The sequence below is a fragment of the Schistosoma mansoni genome, chromosome W, assembly GCF_000237925.1.
Source record: "Schistosoma mansoni strain Puerto Rico chromosome W, complete genome".
Lineage (NCBI taxonomy): Eukaryota > Metazoa > Platyhelminthes > Trematoda > Strigeidida > Schistosomatidae > Schistosoma > Schistosoma mansoni.
Genome location: NC_031502.1, coordinates 51,022,723 through 51,049,798, shown reverse-complemented (window position 1 = coordinate 51,049,798; position 27,076 = coordinate 51,022,723). Strand labels below are relative to the sequence as shown.

The following is a 27,076-nucleotide window of genomic DNA, read 5'->3' as shown; positions in this document are numbered from 1 at the left end:
GAAATCAAACAATATGGCTGCGTCCATGGATGTAAACCTTCAAATGGATCAGGTTAGTTGGTCTATTTTAAATGGTTTTTTGGCATTTCTGTAGGATGACAGCTGTTCTGTAACCGATATTTAGAGTCTTTTTACTGTTAGTCCTTATATTTATCATGTACTTCTACTATTAGACTCTTGTACGACCTTGTATACAGATGTGTGTACATTTCATATAACCTGTAGTTGTTGTCAAAATGCATTTGACATGCGCATTAACTAAAGTTGTAAATGTATTTTTTAGTACCATGCCCATCACCCTCATGTCTCTGGCGGTTCACTGTCTTCCCATCCTAGTTCGGGGCATCTGCAACACGAGGGTGCTAATACCCGCCTCCCGAGTCAGTTTGGCATCCAGTCACAAGGCCATCATTTTGGTCATGTTCATGACTCGTATGTCAATTCGACCTCATCTGTTCAGCAGATTTTGATGCAACAGCAAATCCAACATCAGCGATCGGCTCATTTCGCTTCTCAAGGTATAGTTTCGGAATATCGATGTGTATTCCATTTGACAAGTTGTTTGCACTTTTATGTCCAAAGTGACTTGCTCAATATTGGTGAGCTTGATTACATTTACGAATGCATGTTAACATGGTTGACGTTAGTCATTTCCGCATATTGTCTGTAGCGTACTAGATATTCTGGCTGGTTTTCAACGTGTAGACTAGGCCTTTCTAGAAGTGGACACATAAATACAAATTAGTGTGTTCCGTGGCATTAGTGTTCAGTTGTTCAAGAAAGCTCAACCGACCTAGGTATTGCAAAAACGGTGTAGTGCTAATATTTGCATGTTTCGAATGTTTTTCGAATTTACGCATTCCCAATTATCCCTAAATGCGGTATCATTTATAATTGATCGGGAACTGTATTGTTTCTGTTACATGGTAAAGTGGATGGTACTGCTGAATTCGCAGTGGCATCCTGCTTCTCATTGCGTCGCCGATTGTTCTTACCAATCATATCCCTTGCATGGTTATTATAAGCCTACCCCCCAAATGCCCTGGTACGACCGAGGGTGGGAAGAGTCAGCTGTCCCTTTCGAAATGCTCTTACATGATTACAAGTATAAAGTCACTATCAGAGAAGTTCTACTCACTGAGCTCCTGCGGCATTACTGTTTACGAAATTGAGAGGACGAAAAGCGAATGTCCGACACTTAAGCCGGGTTAATAGATACTAAGAATCCACCTAGTGGGGTTGGAAAACCCTGATTCCAAACCAGTGGTGCACATAAAATCCAGTATCCTAAGGGAACAAACAGCGTATGAACCTATTTTTGGTCACCGGCTACCTTGGGACTGTACCTCCTTACGTTGTCCAACTGTCTTGTGGATTAGACCTTTAGGTCGAAGGCTCCTGGTGTGGCCCCCTCAGAAAACCATGTGCTTCGGCCTGGACACCCGTGCAGTATCATAGCCCACACACGGATCAATTGACTTGTGTGACATGTAGTCGGTGCCCCTTTGTACCAATATTTGTGTTCAAATAAGTATATAAATAAACATTATAAGCCTCAGGTACTACTACAAGTGGCAACCCTCAAGTTCAATACTTTTCATCCACATAACCTATAAATCTTTCAAATCAAAACACAACTCTTGCTTTAATGTTAGGTTTTCAACTAGTTGTGTTATTAAAATGCAAACTAACCAAACATTTATCTATCAGAATGTTACCAACTTTATGGTGTATACTTTTTCTTAGCATTGTGATATAAAGGTATCTCTAGGGCCATCTGGCTTAATATGATAAATATAAAATACAGTATATGTAATCCATCACAAATTCTGTCACAAGCAACTTGAAATTTGGCATATATCCCCATCGGTTTAAGTTGTCTCACCATGACAGCAAAACGAGGTGGAATCATCAGGATGAATACCATAGTAGTCATAACAGTGGTAATGAGAAATATTAGGTGTAGAAAGTACAATTCTCTTATACAAAAAGCACTAAATAACTTGAAAAAAGAACTTGATCTAAAAGAAGACTGAATGCACAATCAGTTTTTATTTATAAGTCCATTAAATGTTAGATAATTAATATTCATCTGCTCGTTTATCAAGAATTAAACCTCACGAATTTAATGTGGGAAAATGAGAAAGTACCAGTAACAGTGCATATTGAAAGTAACTGCTACTAAGTCATGTAGCGTTATTCTCTAACATAATTTGTTTAGGGGCTATTACAAAGGGTCATAACTGATAAATTATCCTGATATCAGATTGAGTTGCAGTCGTATTCAGTTTTAGATCGTTGGTTCAAAACTTTGGTTGTCACGAAACCTGTTTACCATTAAAATGGGACTAAATTGTTTTTGTTAATTCTCAAGTTATTTGGTCTTTTGATCGTCTTGAGCAACTATGCTAGCATATTTGAAATTATAAGTGCTAAATAATGCTTCAAGACTGGTCCGCGTCAACGCTTGAACTAAGCATAGAGAGCAAAGTAGTTGAGTGTATCAGTCACTCTACCTAAGTCTCGATCGCCCTAATCAATTGGTGTCAGACAAAATCTCGACATCTATTCAGAAAGCTCGGTTGGCTCTGTCACCTTACATTGACGAAATGTCCATCAATCAACTAAAAGAAGAGCATATAGACCAGAAATTTACTTCTACTTTATGGCTGTGAAACATGGCTTCTAGTATAGAGGACATTTATAGGTTGCTAGTATTCGGTTAGATGTTTTCGAACTATTCCTCGTGTACTTTAGAACCATCAATTTCGCTATCCTGAGGTTAGACGCATAGTACTAAATAAGAATTGCATATCGACTGATGGGTTAGTGAATCTTTATTGACTGGGGTGGTTAAAACATGTATTGCGTATGCCCATCCACTGACTACCTTGACGCTGGATAATAGCTAGTGTAGGGGTAGGTTGGAAGAAAGCGAAGGGGGGCCGAACCACGACATAACATCAATCTATAAAAACAGCTGTTGGACTGGGCCATATAGACAGGTGAGGACTACCTGATTGGGTTTCGCGGGATTATCGTAACGGATGGTTAGAGACTGAGTTACATGGTTCAAGATCGTTTGCAATGGCGCAGGTGAGTTCTCTCACTAATAAAACGATGTCAGGGCGTCCCATAGAATTACATATAGTAATAGTTTTAGTGATTACAGGGAGGATTAAGCATCGAAGATCCGATTGGGGAAAATTTGGCTTAATGGGATAAAGAACATTATAAGGGGGCAATACATGTTTTAACCACCCCAGTCAATAAAGATTCACTAACCCATCAGTCGATATGCAATTCTTATTTAGTACTATGCGTCTAACCTCAGGATAGCGAAATTGATGGTTCTAAAGTACACGAGGAATAGTTCGAAAACATCTAACCGAATACTAGCAACCTATAAATGTCCTCTATACTAGAAGCCATGTTTCACAGCCATAAAGTAGAAGTAAATTTCTGCTCTTTATACTTGTCCATAAATGTTAGTAAACATTGCTAAACGATATGGTGCTAGACGTAATATACTCAAATTAATGTTGATATTGATGGTCATGATGTGAACATTGTTGTGAATGATGTACTGGTCTATATGATCAAAAGACGTTACAACCAGTCGACAACTGTTAAAGTTGTGATATCAATTTCAGTGTTCTACGATTGTGTGCCTATTGTTTATCTAATCAATAAGTGCTGTCTCTCAGGATATTCAACCCCACCTTACCGAACATATTTAGTTATTTGAACGCAAATATTGGTACAAGGAGGCACCAAATACATTTGCATCACATAATAACAATGAGGCCAGTATTAGATATGATTGGTTTGTGTGAGGGCTGTGATACTGCACGGGTGTCCAGGTCGAAGCACATGGTTTTCTGAGGGGGCCACACCAGGAGCCTTCGACCTAAAGGTCTAATCCACAAGACAGTTGGACAACATAAGGAGGTACAGTCCCCAGGTAGCCGGTGACCAAAAATAGGTTCATACGCTGTTTGTTCCCTCCGGCTTAAGTGTCGGACATTCGCTTTTCGTCCTCTCAATTTCGTAAACAGTAATGCCGCAGGAGCTCAGTGAGTAGAACTTCTCTGACAGTGGCTTTATACGTGTGATCATGTAAGAGCATTTCGAAAGGGAGAACTAACTCTTCCCACCCTCGGCCGTGCCAGGACATTTGGGGGCAACGTTTGACTTACTACTGAGTTATTGTGATATGGATGCCATAACTGGTGCAACATCAAAGTTATTTCCATTTGATGACACTCATAGGATAGTCTAATTACTTTGAACAGCGCGTTATTTCTTGTGCATATCTAGAACGCTCTATTTGTCTCAAATGGTTCACTGACATGATCTTCAATGCGAAAACTAGTTATTTGCCATCTGATTTTACTGGTGATACTAATAATAGTCGAAGTAGTATCATCATTCAATCACAATTACCATAGAGCTTGTGACAAATATGAGTGCTTTCAAGTTGCTTTACTAATGCAGCTCGGTGAATTGGAATTAACAAGATGAATATTATAGTCAGAAAAGTACCATGGACAATAGAAATACTGGAAAATACCGTTCGACAAGAATAAATGGATTCAGAAAATGAAAAGTACGAAATAATTTAAAGCTCAATACTTTGGGTAAGATAATGCAGTATGTGACCGCTAAGGATCTATGTAAATAAGCTGTATATATTCTTGGTTGTAGTGAAAAGTGGAATAAGAAATGTTAGAGTTAAATGTGAAGTTTGGAACAAGTAGCGTCCTTCAGTCGGTGAGTTTGTAAACTTATCTGGTTCAGACCAAATTAAAAACATTTCTCATGGAAATTCATCGGACAGTTTTGGGTTAAGACATAGTGAGGTAACTCGCCTACCAGGTTTGAATTTTTGTACGCAGCTCTAAGTCACATTTTATGGAGGCTAGTGAAACTATTCGGCTGCCCAAACCAGAGTAGGCGGAATAACAGTTAAATGCTTTAACCACTAAACCAGTCTCGGTTAATACACATTAAGTGGATAATTACTTACGCCAAATGATTCAGCCTCGATCACTGAAGTATAAATATCAGTCTGTTTATTAAATGTACTAAGGAAAGTACAACTCAGGTTTATATATTCCCACCTGCTATATCATATCTGGAGATGATACATGATTATGTAGGGTGTGGTAGGTGGGGCAAGATGTGAACCCATGACCCAGTAACTAACTTATGTCCAAAACACGGAGCCACAGCACTTTCCTCTAATTAGTTAACTGTTTGCTCATATCATCCAAGTTTATTTTCAAATTTCGTTTCGCTCGTTGACTTACATTTTACAGTGTAAAAAACTTTAACAGATGAATTTGACGTCTGTTCCACATATCGTTACGCCCATTATTCGCTAGTAGTTTAGTTCTTCCGGATACAATTGGATCTAAATTTTGATCAGCTCTACCTTCTTCGGTTTGTGCAGTTAGGTAATGCATCTGTCAGTCGCTAAGCATTGTTTTGACTTGTCCACAAATGATGACTGTATTGTTAACATACATCAATTTATAAAAAGGGCTTAATTTTTTCAAGTTAGTATACCACTAAATACTGTTGATTTTCTAATTTGCACATTTAAAATTTGTAACTTCGTATTTCGGTCTGATATAAAGGGTTCATTATGATCAGTTATGCTGAATAACTCTTGTCATGTGTGGTGTAAATCTCTCATATTTTCAAACATTTTACTCTCGTTTCTATTCACTTAAGTATATGACAACAATGAACGGCTAACAAAGCCACACTCAAATCACGATACAAGTCCTCTCAACCAGATGAATCAAATGCGCGTTCAAATACCTACCCATCAACAAATTTCCCATCCTTTGCAACCCAATAATCCCACTGTCACTTCAAATCCCCGATATTCTCCTATAGGTCATCATGGGTCGCATCATTCCCCACCAATCTCGAAAGATAGTTACAACACTTCTGCCTATCATTTGCAAGATCAGTCACATGTCCTTACTCATACATCTCATTTACAGCAACCTGTATATCCATATCATGGAGATTCATCTCAAATGCAAAATCCACAGACGACCGCCCACACAACTGAATTGTCTAATTCTCAGTATACAGGACATCACTTACCCATGCAATTAAACAACAGTGCTTCCGGAGATAACGATATTCACCATTCTGGTAATCAACATCCCCATGTTTCTACTGGTTTCCAAGCCCCTTCAGCTCCCTATGTACCTCCAGTTAAAAAGCGGCGGGGAAGACCCCCAACTCATCCAGCTTTTGATGTTGGTAAGTCAAATGATACTCTTAATTTACGTAAATGTTAGCTCCCTCAGTCGAGTTTTTGTTTTTAAATAAACCCGTAAAGTTCCTGCATCCTCTGTCCTTGATTTATGGCGATAAACGTCTATCTTCCAACTCTTTTCTCTCATCTCAACCTTTTTCGTTCTTCACAATCAAAACAACTGCATTTCTCTTATTCCAGTTTAACTGGAATAAATTCCAGACATTAGTAAAACAATCAAACAATGAGTTTGCAAACACTAGTTTTTAACGCTAAATACTAGCAGCGTACAAAAACCAAAGTGAACATTGTTGATCCGAAGATGTTTGAGGAAGTGACTTTCCATCCATCCGAATATCACCAAGTCCATCTCAATTGGTTTACTATGAAACGCTGGATATTTGAAGAGTCGATGCCAGAATTCTATTTGTATTTTGCCTTTTACCTGTAATGTAATTATTTATCTACTGTTCCGTAGGTGCTGGAACCTTAATTGACGAAGACGAACATACCCTCTATGGAGCTATACGGTCGGGAAGAGTAGCTCCACAAACAGTTGTTGATGATTGGATTGAACAATATAAAACAAATCGTGAACCGGCTATGTTGGAATTGATCCAATTTTTTATTTCATGCAGTGGTTGCAAAGGTAAAATTCTGTGTATAATATATATTATATAATGTGTATCATTGTTCAGTATAATTTCTGTGTATTTTGCGTGAGGATGTTATGTTTCAAGCTGGGAATAGTACGGTTGTGATATTTATGACCCAGGAGCGAATCTAAAGCGAATTAATAAATTGAACAATGAGTGCACAACTTGTGTTTAGAGAAAAGGGAATCATGTGAAAAATAACCTTGGATAATGCAATGAGAAGATAAAGGTTATCAGAATTCTGATTGCATTATCCTAGTTTATCAAAGGGAATAATTGTTTTAAAAAAACAATGCTTAAAATTACTGACAAGACCAAAATACCAATAAAATGGTTTGCTGAAACTGATAATTATTAAGCGACCAATGTGAAATATTTAGATAATAATAAAAGGGGTTTTTAACGGTATCTTTAGCAGATAGTAGAATCTGGCTTATAAATACGGAGTTTGCCAAGTGAAGTCCGGATCCCCACCCCCAGCAGTAATTGACTCCATTGTTCATCAAACCTCCACCGTACATCAATAGAGGTAGAACAAAATTTACTTGTAAAATGTAGTATAAGTCAGGAATACTTACCCCTGTCATGTTTAACTGCCTTTTAAAGTCATTATTTTAGGCTTTCTATTGATTTGACTCAATCAATTAACTTGCCCCTCTTTTGTCCCGGATAATTACTATTATTAAAAATAAAAGCTCTCACTTCCTACCCACTTTTTGAAATCTGGAAATGCCCCGCTATTCTGTCTAGACAATTTTCCTTTCAGGGGTACTTCATATATATATATATATATATATATATATATATATATATATGACTAAATTAGAATACATGGATATACCTCATAGGTAAAAGTTTTCTCTTGTAATACTTTACGGATGGTAAAAATAGCTCCAAGACCTAACTGAAAAAAAATGAATAATAAAAACCTTAGCTATGTAAATAGAATCGAAGCTTCGTCCAAATAAATGTAGTCTAGGATTCCTATTGACCTCAACTACATTGTCATATTTATGTGATGTAAGTCATCACTTCATTTGCTTAAACGTTTACGTTATGGATTCTAAATCGCTTTTAATTCTTACTCTTTAAAGGTATGGTACTTAAAGATTAGAATATCTTTTTTCTTATTATAGGAAAAGTAACACCGGAGATGTATAGTCGCTTGTCACATGCTGATATTATTCGTCGAATGACTGAAGAGTTTGATGAAGACTCGGGTGAATACCCACTTATACAATCAAGCCCAGTTTGGAAACGCTTTCGTTCAAATTTTGTTGAATTCATCCAAGTATTAATTCGTCAATGTCAATATAGCATAATTTACGATCAATGCATGATTGACCAAGTGATCTCTTTATTGACAGGTCTTACTGACTCACAAGTAAGATATACTTCTTAGTTATTACCTATATACAGATGCAATTATTAAACAATTGTTCTAATGATATCATGAAAATTGGTAGTATTGATAGAATTGTATTTTTGTTGTCAATATTTGTAGGTTCTTAAGAAAAGCACCTAAAGTCATTTCCATTCGAGGTTAAATGGTGTGATTACCTTTTCTGTGTGCGTACTTAGTTATCAGTCAGTGTTGAATATGGATAAAGTTTTCTACTATAACATTTCTTTTATAGGTTCGGGCGTTTAGACATACTAGTACATTGGCTGCTATGAAAATGATGACCGCCCTTGTTGATGTTGCGCTAAATGTCAGTATCAACAGAGATAACACACAACGTCAGTATGAAGCTGAAAGATCAAAAGTTCAGAACCGACGTGCTTCTGACAGACTTGAAGTGCTAATGCAACGTCGACAAGAATTAGAAGAGAATATGGAGGAAGTCAAAAATATGCTTGTATACATTTTCAAAGGTGTTTTTGTCCATCGATACAGGTAAATTTGAGTATAAGGACTTTGGTTTTTTTATAAAGTGAACTGTTTTATTCCTCTCGTTCTTTTTCATTGAAAATTTTAATCAAATGAAATCCCAAAATATATCACCTAAAAATAGATAAATTAGGTTGTATATTTGGAGTTAATATAGTCTGGTGTTCTTGTGGCTTTGAATTAATTTGTTTTGCCAAAATAAACACTTAGAAATTCTTAGTTTTGTTAGCATCGTTCTGTATATCACTAATATACTGGAACATTGTTTGCTGTCAATTACAGTTAACGGTCCATTTGGATTATTTCTTCCGTTTTGTAAGACCACCAGAATCTTTGAATAAAGTAGGTACTTTACTCAATTAGCTTGTACAACTACTACTACTGTCAATTTAGGTATGTGACATTGCTTGAATTCCCTGTGAAATCGAAAAAACGCTATACCTAGAATAAGATGCTAAATCGGTCCATAAAGTTAACTGACAAGTAAACGTATTACATGCTGTCTTAATTCAACTAAGGCTTTCCGTTATGTCTTAGTTATTACGAAATCGAAATAGACTGTAGCTTAATGCTGATGATGTAGTCCCTCAGTTATATGTCAGTTATTTTCCAGAAACAGTTTGCTAGGTATTTTTCCGTTTTTAGACAAGTAATTTAACAAAGTACAATATGTATTTTATACTAAGGTATTTTACCCTGTGATCAGGTCTGAATTAATGTGCATATGCTATAATATAGTGTTGATGATCTCAAACTTTTTGACAGGTTTGTAATAACCCTAACTCTTAAAAATCCTACTTAGGGTTTCCTACTTTACAGATCATTTTTGTTTTTGTATTTTTTTCTCCAGAGATAGTCAGGCAGAAATACGAACAATATGCATGCAAGAAATTGGCGTTTGGATGCGTCGTTATCCAGCTATGTTTTTAGATGATAGTTACTTAAAATATGTTGGTTGGACACTTTATGACAGGATTGGAGATGTTCGTCTTCAGTGCCTTCGTGCTTTACAACCCTTGTATGAGGATCCTGCCCTCATCAATAGTCTGGAGCTTTTCACTTCACGTTTTAAATCACGTCTTGTGGATATGACACTGGATAAAGAGACTGAAGTGGCAGTTCAAGCTGTGAAACTAGTTTCGTGTATATTGAAGTGAGTCTTGAAATCATACAGAACTATAGTTCAATTAACATACTAGAGTTCATTTGCTGTAAATTTTCGATGCTAAAATTTAACTATCAGTAACTAACCATTTTTTCAAACAGGATTATATCATCTGTATATCTTAACTTTATTAAGAACTTACTGCTATCACGCAACATTTTGTATTTTTTCTTTTGACAATCGTTGTAGACTGAATTACAAACTATTTGGGATTCTTCTAATACGAAACGGAATCTTTGCTGAATAGACCGGACGACTCATATACAACACTCCAATAGTAATCCCATACATAGTTCAAACATGTGGCCTAACCATCTCAGTCAATGTAGTTTCGCATTCCCATCAACTGATTAGCTATCATTTCCCAGTACTCTGCGTTTAACCTCACTACTGCTTACCCGGTGATCCCATCCTACGCTTATATACAGTTTTAACAGTTGAAAGAAAACCGCCTATCCATTCTTTCTCATACATGTGGTGATCGTCAATACCTACTTCAAGATTTGTTTTCAGGTCGGCTGATATTTTAGCGGCGTAGCACATCATGCCAGCCTAAATCTTTGCCATCAATAACTAAATGGGATCTAAAGGTCCAAATCTTTTTGTCGGACATTTGACTTATAATTACAGACAACTGTCTCTAACACTGGATATACCATCTTTTTTGTTTATAGATAACATTCACCAAGTCATGTGGCACTGAATTTCTCCTTGCTTATCTAAAATCATTAAGCCATACTAATTCCAAGCATTCTCCAACTAAGGAGAGCAGTGGCTTAGTAGTTAGGGTGTCTGACTTTTAATCACTGATCCCCAGGTTAGAGCTACACCCCACCTACTTGGGTCTGGGCTACGAACTGGTATCATTAGCCCTCACAATTAGTTTGGTTTATATTAAAGTCTTTAGCGAGTAGGTTTATGTATTTGTTAGGGGGGTTATCACACAAATGTATTCATGTTTCTAATTTAGACCTAAAAAATTCTCTGTTATCTGTGTATTACACCAGGTATCTTAGTTTCTACACATAATTCTCTGTCATTAACATAACCTTTTTAATTTCAATTTATCCGCTAGTTTCTTTTCGTAATGTTTTTATTTACAATCGGGAACAATGCATTATGTTACTAGATTTGTTTTTTAGTTTACTTCTATCAAAAGTATCAGTGTTTATTTATCAGTTTCATCTATTTGTGTTTCTTAGACATAGTGACTCAGTACTTGAAGACAAGGATTGTGAAAATATATATGAGTTGGTTTATTGCACTCACAGGCCTTTGGCACAAGCAGCTGGTGAATTTTTAACTTTAAAACTTTTTGAAGTTGATTCACATGCTCCTCCCACTAGAACCAGAAAAGGTAAAAAACGTAGTGAAAATACACCACTCATTCGTGACCTCGTGCAATTTTTCATCGAGAGTGAAGTAAGTTGGAAAAAAGCAACACCACTTTTCTTAGTTTTTATTCATCATTAAGTCACTAATTGCTTAAAGTCGTACTTGAGTAATATTTATGTTTTATTTGAAGTGACTAACAGCGTTTAAAATCTGAATTTCCATAGATAATCACATTTAGAGCGTACTTTAACGTCACTAAATATCAACATTCAAGTTGTTAAAACAAACAATTTAAGTAATTTAAACAAATAACACTGATGGATTTCTATGGTAAAAATACTCAGATGAATGCATTATTCCGGATCTAGATTATTCGATTTTAATAAAATCTCGTCAGGCTAGCTTATAATTAAAGTGTGCAGTTAGGTTAAGATGATTGAAATGTCAATAGATTGGTTGAGTTCTTGATATTTCATACAAACAATTCTGTCAAAAAGAAAATTATTATTTCTTTAATAATAAAGAATTCAGAGTCGTTTCAAAAATCAGTTAACAAGTTAAATCAACACTATTATATTTATTTAAATAAAAGAGGTATAGATGTGTTTTCTTAGTTAAAAGTAATTTCTCATTTTGGTTTACTCATCGTTTTTAATCAGATTGGTAATTTATGTAGCTGATAATTCGTCTTAATTCATTTTAGCTACATGAACATGCTACTTATTTGGTCGATAGTTTATGGGATTTATGCCCAATGCTTCGCGATTGGGAAGCTATGCTAGATTTGCTTCTTGAAGAACCAGGGAGAGGTGAGGAACCTATGGATGCAAATCAAGAAACAAGTTTGATCGAAATTATGGTTTGTTGTGTTCGTCAAGCAGCAACGGGGGAATCACCAGTAGGACGACAGGTTAGTTCACTCCCAAGTATGTTTTCTGTTGATTTTTATTTTCTTTACTATATACTACGAAATATTTTGTGAATAGTCATAAATCCAGTTTATATTAATTCGTAAATTATTCATTGTGTACAGACTGGTGGCCATCATTCACATTCCAACACCAACTTATTGACTGGTATGAGCTTTCCGGAAACTGGTGGACGCAGTCGAGGTGGTGCAACCACCGGCACAGGGAACAGCGCTGCACCATCCTCTCGTGAAGCTCGTGCCCTGGCTGAAGAACGTAGTCGTATGACAGAAGCAATGATAACTGCTATACCAGCTCTGCTTGCTAAGTATGGCGAATCTCCTGAACGAGCTACAAACCTTCTTGCTATTCCACGACACATGGAAATGGAACTCTACACTACAGGCCGACACGAAAGACATTTGGATCTCCTACTACAAGCTGTTCAGGTACGTTCACTTTGATGTTGATAGCTCATCTTGTTTGTGTTTATTCATTGTAATATCATCACTTAAGTTTTAAGGTCTTAGTTTTAATTTCCATATCCACTTGAGTAATTATCAATAAATATGATGTTTAACGAAAAACGTTTCACTGTTAGTTTTCACACGTACAATCTCCTCTACTCGCTTAGAAAGAAATCAAATAGTTCTCATGCTTTTCAGGCTCACTATCACTTGGATCTCATATCTTACCGGGTAATAAAATTAATGATTCATCGGGTTCGTGTACTCGGCTTTAGCGTGACGACTATTCCTGATGTTCCCTTGCTCAAGCCTACATAAATCGAGACTCAGACCCGCAATCGTGGTCAAAAGTCGATTGCTTTTCCCACCAAGCTAATTTTTTTCAAGGCTAATTTAATAAAACTAAATCATAAACTAATATTAGATTTATTAACATCGTAACCACCCCTCTCTCATTTCATGACATCATACTCTTTCCAATCGGCCTAAGTCTTTTGAAACTTGCCAATACAGTACTGATTAACTAAATTCATCACTAAAACAGCATTGTAAAAATTTAGTGTAAGGCAAGTTTTATTTATTCTGTCAGCTACGGGGTTTTTGTCATGTATTTATTACACGCTACAATTGTTAAGTAGTGATCTGTAATTACCTCACATTGACAAAATCTTAATTAATGCAGTTTCATCTGAAATATAAGCGCTCCTAATTATTGGATAATAACTTTATAACTGCATTCACTTGACTTACTAGTTTTTTTTGCTAAACGTAAGTTAGAAAGTTCAGAGTACTAAGCAGTTGCATTTAGTAATCTAACAGCACATTGTTTAAGAATTTTATCATACAATGTTTGGTCAAAAGTATTAATTAGAAAACATTTTTCATTTCCAGGATATTGTTGAACGTCATACTGATCCGCAGACGTTATTGGCTTGTTCGCGCGTTTACGAATCCTTGTGTATTGACGAATTAAGCATTTCTGCTAAGTGTCAAACTGTCCGTGGGACTTTATTGGATCGTTTGGTGGATCTTTATCGTGATGCATTCTTAAACTACTTTAACGATCAGGTTAATTTTCGTACAGAAATTCTCATTGTTATGCCATAAATTTAGGGTATTTCTTTGTTATCATAAATTTACATAAAAAAGTGATGCTATTAAGAAGTGTTCGTATAAGCATAAGTGTTCTAAAACAAAATTTTATTATTCGGCTAGCATTGTTGCTAGTTTACTAGCCACTGCACCCGGTTTCATGATTTCATAGAGATTTCTGGTCTTCATGTCAAGTACTTTACAAATATGTTTTGTTGTTACAACTTTTATGGACTCTGTCCACGATGTTTTGACCCAATTAGGCGTTGGATTAACCAAATCCCGGCAAATCGATTTTAGTACATACGCTACTGCTGCTAATACATGTTTGCTCATATTCACGTTCAGCTTGTTGGGTCTTAAATCTTGAATCGATTTTGAGTGTAAATTACGAAAAATACACCAAAGCTTCTGATTCTGTATATCTTAATTCTATGTTTAGCAGCTTATTAACTGGATTACTTAACATATTTATGTCCTTTTATTTTTTTTTCCCAAAATAAGTGGCATAAATTTCACCCGTTTATGTTAGTTATATCTCTCCATCTTTTAGGGAGAGGAACCCGACCAAGATGATGAGTTCCACTTACTAGCTGCATTGAAACGAATCTATGCGTTTTACGCGTGAGTCATGAATTTATTATTTCTTTGTAAACATGATACTGTAATCCTGACTTGTTATATTTATCAGAAGTGGACAGCTATCAATAAAGTTGTTACTGTCAATTATAGTTAATTTACTGGATCTCAGAAATTACAGTTCACCATTTAAAATGATTAAGATTTTTTAATTATTGATATTGTTTGCAATGATTAGGAAAATTAACTTCCCACTATTATTCCAAAGACTGTTGTTGCGACATCAGAAGTAACAAAAAAATCAATTATTAACCCATAAACACCAATTGTGGATTGGTGATTAACATTTTGTCATCTGCGTAGAGCTACATCACAATATATGTGACTTCATTGCGTTTTTGTAGTCATGCTCTTTAGCCCTTGGGACGAAAGCTTAATTTATATAAGCTGGTATTTTCATTCATATGGATGGTTCGAAGCGCCAGCTCTTAATTTAACCTACTGTTGTGACTTTATAAAAATATGCCGTATGCCAATTCGTTATGATTTTATGTCTGGCTTTTTATCACGTGAATTACCCACCAATCGGAATACGACTTTTACAATCTTAACACTGTGCGAACCAATGACTTCGACCGGTATGAGCAGTCTAGTGCCCTTATTGGTCCCTTGTCCACCTAGCCCTTCCAATTGAGTCCAAAACACTAATTACAGCTTCGGCTATGCGAATAATTTATTTCAAGCATATTCGGTTATGTACCAGACAGACAAACCACATTACACCATAAAATAGAAAATAGTATTTGTACAAGTTCAAGCCCAATCTGACTGTGAACGTGGGAGACAATAATCAATAAACTGAATATAATGTAGGGACAGTAATTCGTATAATAATAATCCATAGGTCAAAATGAAGCTTATAATAAGATGAATGTAGATATACACATTCTAATTACTCAATAGTTAAACAATAAGAATATATATAGAATAATAGTCCATTAATAGGTCCTGGGAGTTACCCGTACTTATGTCTTCACCAGGATATAACACCTACCTTCTTAACTTGTGTCACACCATAATTCTGAATCTATTAAGCTCGGTTTAGTTAACTAGGTATTATTTTCCAAGTAGTGTTCACTAAAACTGTGATCAGGTTAGAGAATTTTACTCTTATGGTATTGGTTACATTTTTAGGGCTTTCAAGTAATCCAAGGTCAGTTCAGCAAATTGGTTTTTCCAGGGATTTTGGCAACATATATATTCATCAGTCTACAAACTTAATACTTAGTCGTGTATCCATCTTTGAACCACACATTTTCTTGTGAGAGCTAGTGATATCACGTTTTCCAAATCTACGTAGAGCAGGATTCATGTTGTCAACTCAACGTCTTATTTGAGCCACTCGCGATCATGGTTGTTAAAGTTATCACTGTTTGATAGTCTTTGTAGATGGTTGTTACTTCTTTCATTCAGTAATATATACGATGTTGAATATTATAAATTTTCCTTGACGTTCTACAAGAAACTTGTGTTTAGCCGTCCTTGAAATCAACATTTTTGTGTCGTCTACACTAATGAGCTTAATTATTCAATCATCATCGTCGTTGTGTAATCATCATAGAATCCCGAAGTATCGTACTTACTGCAGCAATATTCCGTAAACAGTTATTTGATCTCATCGTTTCCTGACCTTGAGAAAACTGTCATAACTAAGTTAAATAGAGCAGCATGTGTTATTAATCCTCAAATGCTATGAACATCATGCTTGACACAATACTTATTTTGAGTTAACTGATTTCTGGATTGCTGGATATTCGTTTTTTATTCGTTCTTTTTTATATTAAAATTATTTTCTTATTTCTCTATACTTCATATTTCATCGCACATCATTGCCATTACACAAAACTAGTTCAGAATTTCGACATTAATCAAATCCATTGTAAATAATCTTTTCGTAATAAACCACAATCTAATGTGTGATAGAATTTCTCTAAAGTTAACGTTTGGAGTCACGCTTTTTCTTTAAAACACTGTTGTATGAAACAGTAAGATCTTATTGTAAAATTCTAGAAGTCTGAAACGGCTGATTATGCCTATGAAATTGACTGGAAAAATTTGTGGTATTTTCATTCGGAGGTACTTTAGTCGTAACCAACACCCTATATTTATTCGGAAATTTTCATACTGCTTTTATTTTTCGAATAATTTTAGTTGTCACGATCTTTCTGGATTGGATCTATGGGATAGTCTCATCAGGATCGCACAATCTGGAAATGATGCCAACGGTGAGATTGTGGCTCAAGCTGTTAGCTGTTGCTCTAAAGCTCTACTGTGGAATCTTGCTAGAATAGGAGAGGCCGATGTCGACAAAGTAAATTTAAATTGTTTCCATGTATTCCTCTTGTCCGTTTCATTACAGTACTTAGATGTGTTTTTTGACCAACTGTTGTGCAGAATAGTCCTACTCACTGCCCTCTCGTGGCGGAGGTGTTGTTCACAAAAGTGAGAGGACGAAAAGCGAATGTCCGGCGCTTTAACCGGGTTGGTGGATGTGGAGGATCCACCTAGGGGAGTTGCAAAACCCTGATTCCAAACCAATGGTGCACATGGGCTCCAGTATCCTGGTGGAACGAATGGCGTATGAACCAACTGTTGGTCATCGGCTACCATGGGACTGCATCTCCTTACGATGCTCCACTGCCTTGTGGATTAAACCTTTAGGGGTCAAAGGCTCCGAGTGTGGCCCCCTAAGAAAACCACCTGCTTCAGTCTGGGCACCTGGGCAGTATCTCAGCCCTCACACAAATCGAATGAGATTTGTGAGGTGCATATTTATCTGGTGCTTCCTTGTACCAATATTTATGTTAAAATATCATTATGTTAAATATCATTATTAATCCCCCCTAAACATGATTCATTCACATCGCATTGATCCCTCCTTATTACGTCTCACTAATTTTTCACACATTTAGTCTTCCACTTGATCGAATTGTAATTCCACTATCATATATCTCTCTCACCCTATCTGACCCATATTTATATTCTGATCACAGATCTTAAATTTTCACTTTACGTATATACAGATTCAAGTTAACATTCTATATGAGTCATATCAACATTAACAATTTTATTCTATTTGATTTGACATTCCTAAATTTACATGCATTAAACGATGTACTTTGCCTTTAACCTGGCCATTTTTTCGGATTATTAATTTGGATATATAATTGTAGAACCTGAAGAGAATTTATCGAAAAGAATATTCTTCGTTCAAATATTAGTCTTTCAATATTTATGTGTTTAAATAAATAAATAAAAAAGAATAGTGTCTTAGTTTAACGTTGATCTGTTTTGTTTTTTCGAGGGAGGGGAGATAACTCTCAACTGTTGTTTTTGTTTGAAGAGGCAAATAAAGTTTGAGGTCAATCGACGTCAAACTGATTTCTTGTACTCCCTTTCTGTTCAGAAAAGTTGTTTTTAAGAGTGACTCTTTTCATAACCGTTCGCTCTTTATACCGTTCACAATATTTTACTCTTGCGCGTACAGACGTCCATCTACTAACTTCATTCAAAGCACATATTTGAAGTTTTACTTCGTTATCATCTACTTTTTTTATAATCATATCTATGGAAATTCGTTTGATTAAAAAAACGCTCAGCTACGGTCTTTGAATTTATCAGATTTAAGTTGTGACTTCCCAAGTCCAGTTACTAGTAACTGTCCATCCCTACCTTTTTTTATTGATATTTGTGTTACTTTGTTTCGGTTTACAGACGGATTTGAACAAACTACGAAGACAGTTAAATCTGTATATGGATGTATGTATTGGCTACCTAGATCATTCATGCAAACGGTTAGCATCAGAATCATTTCTGTCCATTTGTGATTTGCTAGTTGTTTTTTCGCGTCATCTTTCCGTTCATTTGCCAAATCTGAAATCTATCATTTATACAGCTGACAAGGATCTAGAACTCAAGTTGACCAATTTTCTGGAGCAACGGGTTTTTGTCGATGATGACGATGTAAGTTTCTAATATTATAACTAGTTGTTTGTAGCATTTCTTTCTAAATTCAGATCTCTATACCATCAATTTATGTATCAATTTTTTCGTAGCTGTAGTTATCTGCAAATGGTATATTGAAACTATCGTTGTCTGACTCCGATAAGGATGTCTATGTTCCAAAACCTGACGAATAGTGAATATGTGGTCGATTCAGCCACGACCAGTTCTGAAGCCAGCCTGATTTCCTCGTGTTTGCAGTTCACGAGGCTTAGTTCGGCGCCCGATAATTATTGAGGCTAGTATTTTAGATGCTATGTTAGTCAAACTAATCCCTCTATGGCTATCACAGGATGATTTTGACCCCTTATATATTAGGACAATCAGGGATTGTGACCAGTCAGATGAGATTACATTCAGTTGCCAGATTTTAGCTAAAATATTGGTCAACCTGATCGTTGAAATTGGACCACCATATTTAAAGACCTCTGAAGCCAATCCATCTGGACCAGCTTCTCTCATCCGTTTCAGATTAGCTATAGCCTTTTGAACTTCAGGTAGGGTCGGGGGACCTACTTCAATGTTCCATTCAGACTGTCTGCGAATGATGGTGACTATAGAGTAGCTGAAGGCCAACTAAACTGTTCTCTAAAGCGTCCCGCTCATCTTTCTAAACGTCTGGGCTGAGAGAAGATAAGTGCGTTGTCTTTTCCTGAGATTGTCACGCTTACACTTGACTTCTTAATTCCGGTTTCTTTTATTAGTCTGAAGAGTTGTTTAGTGTTGCCTACAGCTACTGCCTTTTCCATCTCTTTTGCTTTCGTTGCTCACTACTGCTCAAGATCATTCCGTAGACTTTTGGTTGATCTAGATCTGATTTGCTTTCGCTCTTTATCGTTTTTACAGCTTGATAGGATGAGTTTACGACAATCCATCAGTGCAATAGACTTAGAGGAAATCCATTGGTTTTTTGTAAGCATTCGGTTTAAATTACTAATAGATGTTACTGCTGCTTCCACCGCTGTTCGTATATCTTTTCAAGCAACATCTGCGTCAGCCTCGTTTACAGAACTGCCCAACTGTGAACTCAGTTTTTCCTCGAACTTACTTTTGGCTTTCTCGTCCCTCAGTTCGATTCTAATGGGTCTTCTTAGTGTAGATATTCTGAATACTGAAATACCCACCTAAATGTCTTTCTGTTTGGTTTAAGCTACCTACTTGTGCTTTAAAGTCACCTGCAACGAGTACTATGCCTGAGCGTTTAGCTTCATGAAGAAGTTCAAAGAGCTTTCTGTAAAAGTCATCTTTCACTTCATCCGGGCTGCAGTCAGTGGAACTGTAGGCAGAAACGACGAAAGGGCAACGACGTGTGTCCCTGTCCTTCCGAGTTCTTACGGAGCCATTTATCCGACCAGTACATCGGCGACTGCTAATGGGGATACAGTCTAATAGTGCTTGTTCTGCTTTCGTACTGAGTGTTATGCTTACGCCTGCAAGTCCACGAGAACTAGCCATCGGTGAGGTCAGTCAGTCACTGACTGACTGACCTCAAGTCAAGTGAATGACCACACTAGAATCCTGTATGTGTATGTGTTTCGGAGACACAGCATACATCAATGGTACGAGATTCTATGGTCTTATCCAGGGAGGCCTGTTGGCCGATTTGACAGAGGGTACGTATGTTGAAGGCTTCAATGTGTAGTTCGGAGCGAGGTTTTAGTAGACTTGGGACAGTGTTTTGAGCACTAGAAACGTTGGCTATAGTGACACTTGATTAGGAAGCGGAAAGAGGAAGTTTAGTGTTGAAAGTCGAGGTAGGAGGAATAATAGGAATTGAATAGGGAGATTGATTATGAATACAGTGATCTTGAGTGTTGTTAGGGGCATGAGGATGGTTATCAATTCCCGGAGAAATGTGCATTTTTAAGGTCGACCTACTTTAACCCCACCCCTCGGGTTCAAAATATGTAAATATTCATTATTATTGTTATCAATAAATATTAATAAAAAATTTAGAAAAGTTTGACCAGTCAGAATCGTGATTATAATTTCTCTCTATTTCGGCTCTCACCTCGCGCTATGCTGACCAGTATTGGCGATGGTTGGAAGAGAGTTAGGGGCGGCCAAACCAAAACATGGCATCAGAGCCATGTTGATAGATGCAGACTAATTGGTTGGGGTCCGCGTGACTATCGTAACCAATGCTTCGAGGCTCTGAGTGACATGGCTCAGAATCGATCATAATGGCCTAGGTGTATACACTCTTTATCTTCCCTTAAACCTTCAGATTAAAATTGCTTCATATCTATCTTTCTTCCTGTGCTATATTCTTATATACAATCTTTCTTTCATGTATTACCACCATTAAATTAACTACTTCTATGAATTCGGTGTTTATCTTGTTGTGCTAATGAGGTATGACGACGTGGACCGAAGCATATGTGTGCCTGGTCCTACGTTGTAGCTGACTGACTGATATCCATCTCAAACACTCATTAGTTTACGTACATGTATCATCAGCCTGCAACGCACCTCTAATATGTAGCCATAATTTATATTCTTTACAACTATATCATAAGCATTAAAAAACAGAACAAACAATTCATAAATAACTGGTGTAATAAATCGTATAGCAATGGTTGACAAGCCCAACAGGAGCCTACAATGCAAGAAAAATATAAATAATAACAATGATGATTTGTGAAATAGTTTCAATGTCTTCAATGTTCTCTCCGTTGTAACACTTATCACCCTGGATAATTTATGCCGTCATGATATAGAATGAGCTGATTTTATTCATTTGTATAACATAGAGAATTTTAAAACAGGAATGTATGTTTTTAAGATATCTCTAATTTAAATTGTTCCTACTACTTTTCAATAGTTGAATTTTAATTAAAAATGTAATTGTTTCTATTTTTATCATAGGAAGAGGATGATGAAAATGTCAAATTTGAATCGCTTCACGAAAGGCGTACACAACTAGCTGCATTTTTTAAACTAGTAATATATAATTTGATTCCTATACGAGCAGCTGCTCCGATCTATAAATATTATATTCGGTCTTTCAATGATTTTGGTGATATTATGAAATCTACACTAGCCAAGGCTCGTGAAATCAATCGCGTGCACACCGCTCGTATGATTGCGCATTGTTTAGAATTATGTTATCTACAAGTAGAAGCAGCTTCCAATGTAAGTTGAGATAGTGTTTATTCCCAATCGAACTGTTTACTTTTACTTTTGTTTCTTCAAACGAGATTCATAAATCTATGTTATTATGCTAGTAGGTGCCATATTTTGTTCTCTAAAGAGTGCGATTGCTCGACGTTCACATGACACCAGGCATATCATTGATATTCCACAAATCTTCAAAATTATTAGCAGACAAACATCTCAGCGTCTCTTCGGTTCGCCGAAGCAATAGCAATAAAAAAACAACTCAAACCTGATTTATGTATCTAGAAAGAGACAGTAAATTATTTATGTCATTATCATTATTTTATCAGTGTTTATTCTGTTATGTGGTCTTCCTTTAACTAATTCTTATTTTATGTACACCAAAACTATCCCTTCAGTCATACATTTTCATTCACTGAATTCTCTTAACTTATGTAAACCCTTCATAACCTCTGAAATTATCACACAATCTTATCTGTCTCCTGACCTCATTTAATCAATGCCTTATATTTTTGAATTTCCCTACCAAATGACCTCTACACTTCCTTGAATTACTGACTGCTGTCTTTTTCTGCTTGTCACTAGCCTTTTCCCAGTTTATTCCTATTATATCCAACACTATAGGACTAAAAAGGCAATGGCTGAACAAACATTACACATCTGAACAGTTCCTATCAATAAAGGTTCACCCTTCCACCAGACGTCCTGACCGCTAATATAAGCATGATCTATTTGGTTGCTCCACTGCACGTTGAATGTTTTTGAAAAAAGTTTCATAATCAAGTGCTCATAACATTTACTTTAGCTTTTCCTAAATAGACTGACTAAAGCTTAGGATTGCATTCAGTGCATTACAGAATATTTTTAATTTTTGTCATCAAAAGAAATTTGTAGATCATGCATTCCTGTCTACATTCGATTTTATTATGAATTGATGGATTGTTTGTTTTCTCGCTCACAGAATTGTGTTGAACGTGGGTCTGAAGGTCTTCAAGCTGTAAAGGAACTTGCTAGGCGTCTGAATCTTAGTTTCGGTCTCGACCTAATGAAAATACGAGAATCTATGGTTGCCTTCCACTCGGAAGGGATACAGTTTTGTGTTTCCCGAGCTGCTTCCACGGCAGCTGCAACAGGTCAAGCCCCTGGTATCCCAAGCAATTTGCTTTTCCTTGAAGTTGTCGCTGAATTCTCAAATAAGCTTCTCAGACAAGACAAGAAAAGCATATATGAATATCTCCGTCGAGTAAGTTTCAAGAGTTGATTCATAACCTAATTATGTGAAGTGTTTCTCATTGCAAGAATAATGATGTGTGTTAATTTATGTTTTATTATGATTGATTACCAGACTACTTGAATACGTAATGTTTACATTCGAACCCCTAATGATAATGTGATTAACCAGAACTGAGAATAATAATCCAGCTCTTACTTTCATTTTATGAAAATTAGCCTACAAAACCTGAATCTTATAATTTATTTCTTTTAAATATGTATACGTGTCTATCAGAACACACCTTGGGGAACGATTTTTTCAGTTAATCAATCGTAAACGAAGACCTGATACAAATATGAATTGTCTAAATACTGTTTCTTTCGTAGCTACAGATGACTTCACTTTTTCGTACACCCTTAACGGGGTAAAAAGTTTGACGTATAATATTAGTATTTATCCAGTAACTTAGGTGTCTCTTTAGTCACAGTAAATTGGGTTTTTGACTTGGTTATGATTTCTGTACTTTTTTTAAATTTCCATCTTTTGTTATTAGATTTTCCCAAATCCTGTCGGCAGTGAATGGGCTAGTCTGCATGCCTATCGATCAAGTCTAGATCCTGACAACACTGATAATGCTCCAGGACATGATGGAGTTAGTCACTCTACAAATCCTCAAGCTGTCAGCAATTCCAATCCTGCTCCAGTACAAGGTAACACGGTGGTACCAACAACTGGACGTGTAGGATATGGAGGTAGGGGTCGCGGCAAAAGACTCCGAGATTCTGACTCCTCTCTTCGTAAGCAATAAATTATTTTATCTTTATTTAGTCAAAGTTTTGCCATCTTTCTGTAGTTGTATTATATGTTGAGGAATGTTTAATTTTATCAGTTAAGAAAACCTGCAAATCTAGATGCTGAGAATTTGTAATACAGATAACCACTAAAAGCTTTACTAGTGGTAAGAGGTTTCCAGCACATAAACCCCTGTGTGTGGTATCCAAGTAACTTAATTATCAAGAAACTTTAAAAATGTGTTTTACCGACCGTTATTAAAACATAAATTGTCATCTCTTCTTTATGACTTCATTATGTAGGTTTCATAGTTCAATCAATACTGATCAACTGATTGAATCAGTTAACTGGATGGTTTAACAATGATGAAATAATAGGATGTATTCAGATAAATTAGTTATAAATGTTTAAGTATATATATCTTAAACAAATTAAAACAAGTAAACATATGATGTAATTAATTAAAGGTTCAGAAATTTGTGTTAAGTAATCAAACCAAATTTACGGATCGCATAGATTGTAATTGTTAAGAATGAAGTAAGTTGTTTAGTCTTTGGAAATACTTAATATGATGAATAGAATAACTGACGAATCTTTTGGTGAACACTAATCATGTAAGTATAGATCTTAATAATGAAAAAAACATAAGTTGAACTATATCCAGTTTAATTTCGGGGGTCATTTGATAGAATAAATAGACTTTCCAAACATTTTATGGACACATAACCCCTAGTTTTTTTTTCATTTGTATTCTGTTGTGCACAAAAAGATGAAATCTTGAATCATGTCAGTTCTGTCCTCTTCTGTTCATATCTCTTTAACTAGTGTACTTTACTCGACACAGTTGATCTTAAAAATAATTAGGAATCGATATGTATATTACGACAATTTCTGAAATAAATATGCGGAGCCATTGGCTTAGTGGCTAAAAACAGCTTTCAAATATCATTTTCCATATTGCAAACCTACTTCATTTGGTTATCTTTTAATTCCCATTTCCTATTACTATCCGTTACATAAAATAAAAACAAGCCAAGACTAATTTTACAAACTTATGTTTGATATCAATATATATCAACTAATAATAAGTGTACAGAAATCAAACTACGCATTTGTAGCGAAGTTACTTAGTGGTCTTGAAGGACTTAATGGGTGTTTAGTAGGTGTGATCAATAGGAAGAAAGGCATTTTCAGATCGTTAGTTCACCTAACAAAACTGATTCGTTATCTTCCAGTCCTCTTAACATTGGGGTTAATAAGTTAGATGAAATTCAGTGATTTTAAAAGCCATCATTGTATCGATATAGTACCCCCTGTTTATTCGATGATTTTATCGTTCTTATCTGCCTGTCATTTGATGAACCAAGTGTAGTGGTCAGAAATACGACTGCCATACAGTGCCTGACTAAACATCCACCAAAACTAATTCTGCCAAGGCTGATCAAGTGAGGTGATAAATTTCGATTGGATTGGTTGGGAAACAATAATCACAACCCTACTGTAATGGGCTTTTTTTTAGACGTAACGACACTTTAAAACCATTGTTACGGTCGTAAATATTGTTTGCATTCTCGCTTTTGTTTGTGTGCAGTCATTTGTTTTTCTCGAGAAATTTGAACGATATACGTTGTTGCTAAATAAACTACATAGCTCTGTTTATGGAACAAGAATCTGTAACTGAGCTTTCCCTACTTCAGTTAACAATCAAATGTCGAGTCATACCTTTACATATCGTTTTCAAATTTTACCTGTGTATCGCACTTTTATTTCCACTGTTTTTCAGTTGTCCTTTTATGTCATGCTAATCTTTTCGAATCCTTATTTTATAATATATAGCCGACGCAAATTTAAATCCACAGTCCACAAGTACAGCTATCAAGAAGAAGCGCACTAATACCGCGAGTAGTAGCAAAAATGCATCTGGAAATGTTTCTAGTATGACTGCAGTCGACCCTTCCCGACCTACATCACCTTCAGAAATACCCCCCAATAATGCAGGGTGTGCACCTCAGTAAGTTGACTGTTTATTTTGTACCAAAAAAATCCTATGTACTTGTAGCCTAGTAATTTCTTCAACTGATCATCTTAAAAAATCAATCTTACTAAACCATTCAAATGTTTATTTTTACAGCCATAATCCTTCGACATCGATGACAACTTTAGCTACTCCCGTTCATTCGTCTAACCAATAAATTCATCCCTATAAAATCAGAAGAAATGAATTTTATGGCCGACCTGTCTGTGTGTTTTGCCGCTTCAAACTTACGCAATTATCTAGAAGTGTTTCGTTCAGCGAACATCTTCAGATGTTTATATCTGTAAATATAGACAACTGATGCTTTATATAATTATCTTCACACAGATTAATCCTAACTGGCTGTATTATTCAACTCCTTTTCCAGAAAATGTACATTCTTCTTAGTTTATCGACTTGATTATCACAATTGTTCACGAACTTAGTTTTTTTCTATTTGTCTCTCCTTCCTATATTAAAGCAAATTGTTTTTGTATCATGCGTTTTTTTTAAAGCCCTCATTTGTACTTGATACTTGATTCTCCCCAAAGTTATTGTATTTCCAAATTTTGTTTGTATACAGTGATTAGCCATTATCAGGCTGGGAGAATGTTGTAGCTCATTTATAAACATTGTTGAAATTGTGCAGAGCAAACTATTTTTACACAGAGAACTTGCTTATATAAATTATGTAAATTGCCTTTTTGTAAAACTAATCACCTTTTATTAAATAGTACTGCACTATGTAGTTTTTTTTCAACTGTTTGTCCTCTTTCTTTTTCGTATTAATTTTTTTTCACGCTAACAACTTTTTCAGTTAAATCTTCCCAACAATATTTACTCAAGTTCAATAAAAAAAACACGAAAACACTTGTTTATACACTATCATGATGCGTTTAATATTTGATTTCAATAATTGTTATATGATTATTTGTTTTCATTCAGATTTCCTATAATCCACTTGTACAATATTCATTTTGTTCATATTATTATTATTCTTTATTATTGAGATTTAGGTAGCTTCAAATTTTGTTCAGTTTTGTTAAACTATGCGTCTATCTGGTAACAAAAACCTTGTACAGAACTTCTTATTTGCAAGACGTTCATTATTAATTTATTTGATTGTTTTCTATCATTACTAAGTGCCTCCTAATTTATTGTTCTAGTATTCTTAGTCGTTTTCGTAAAAACCCACCGTCATCACAGCTCATTGTGTTAAAGACTGTATTAGTTGTTTCTTACGTTCAACCGAATAAGTTTGTTCCTTCACCCTGTAGCAGTAACATAGTACGTATTCCCTTTAACACTGCAAACTATTTAGTGAATTAAGTACATATAGATTGTATAGGCCAGCTTCGGAGGTACCTCAATATTGTGAGATATGTGCCAAAGAGTTTTAGTTCTTTTAGTGACCAAAAGATCATTCTTGATCCTATAAAAAAAGTTGCTGACTAATGTGATTGGCTTGATTGTCTAAAAGTGAATTCGATAAATCTGTCTCT

The 27,076-nt window shown here is 35.7% G+C and overlaps 1 protein-coding gene across 1 annotated transcript; it reads left to right on the top strand.

The window, feature by feature from the left end:
• Positions 1-26,730, top strand: Smp_032480 (putative stromal antigen). The gene is made up of 19 exons (XM_018790068.1): positions 1-52; positions 284-518; positions 5,740-6,285; positions 6,759-6,929; positions 8,073-8,320; positions 8,574-8,833; positions 9,678-9,980; positions 11,195-11,414; positions 12,031-12,237; positions 12,361-12,684; positions 13,594-13,770; positions 14,348-14,418; positions 16,585-16,744; positions 18,148-18,396; positions 21,304-21,570; positions 22,517-22,798; positions 23,322-23,565; positions 25,397-25,571; positions 25,692-26,730. Exons 1-19 carry the CDS (start codon positions 14-16, stop codon positions 25,750-25,752), a joined length of 4,239 nt encoding a protein of 1,412 aa, XP_018655448.1. The 5' UTR covers positions 1-13; the 3' UTR covers positions 25,753-26,730.
• Positions 26,731-27,076: the final 346 nt, after the last annotated feature.

Excerpts from the sequence above, each read along its gene's own strand:
- Smp_032480 (XM_018790068.1), top strand. The coding sequence starts at position 14 with ATGGCTGCGTCCATGGATGTAAACCTTCAAATGGATCAG. Across the intron at positions 12,238-12,360 it reads AATCACCAGTAGGACGACAG|ACTGGTGGCCATCATTCACA; the intron begins GTTAGTTCACTC and ends CATTGTGTACAG. Across the intron at positions 18,397-21,303 it reads TTTTTGTCGATGATGACGAT|GAAGAGGATGATGAAAATGT; the intron begins GTAAGTTTCTAA and ends TTTTTATCATAG.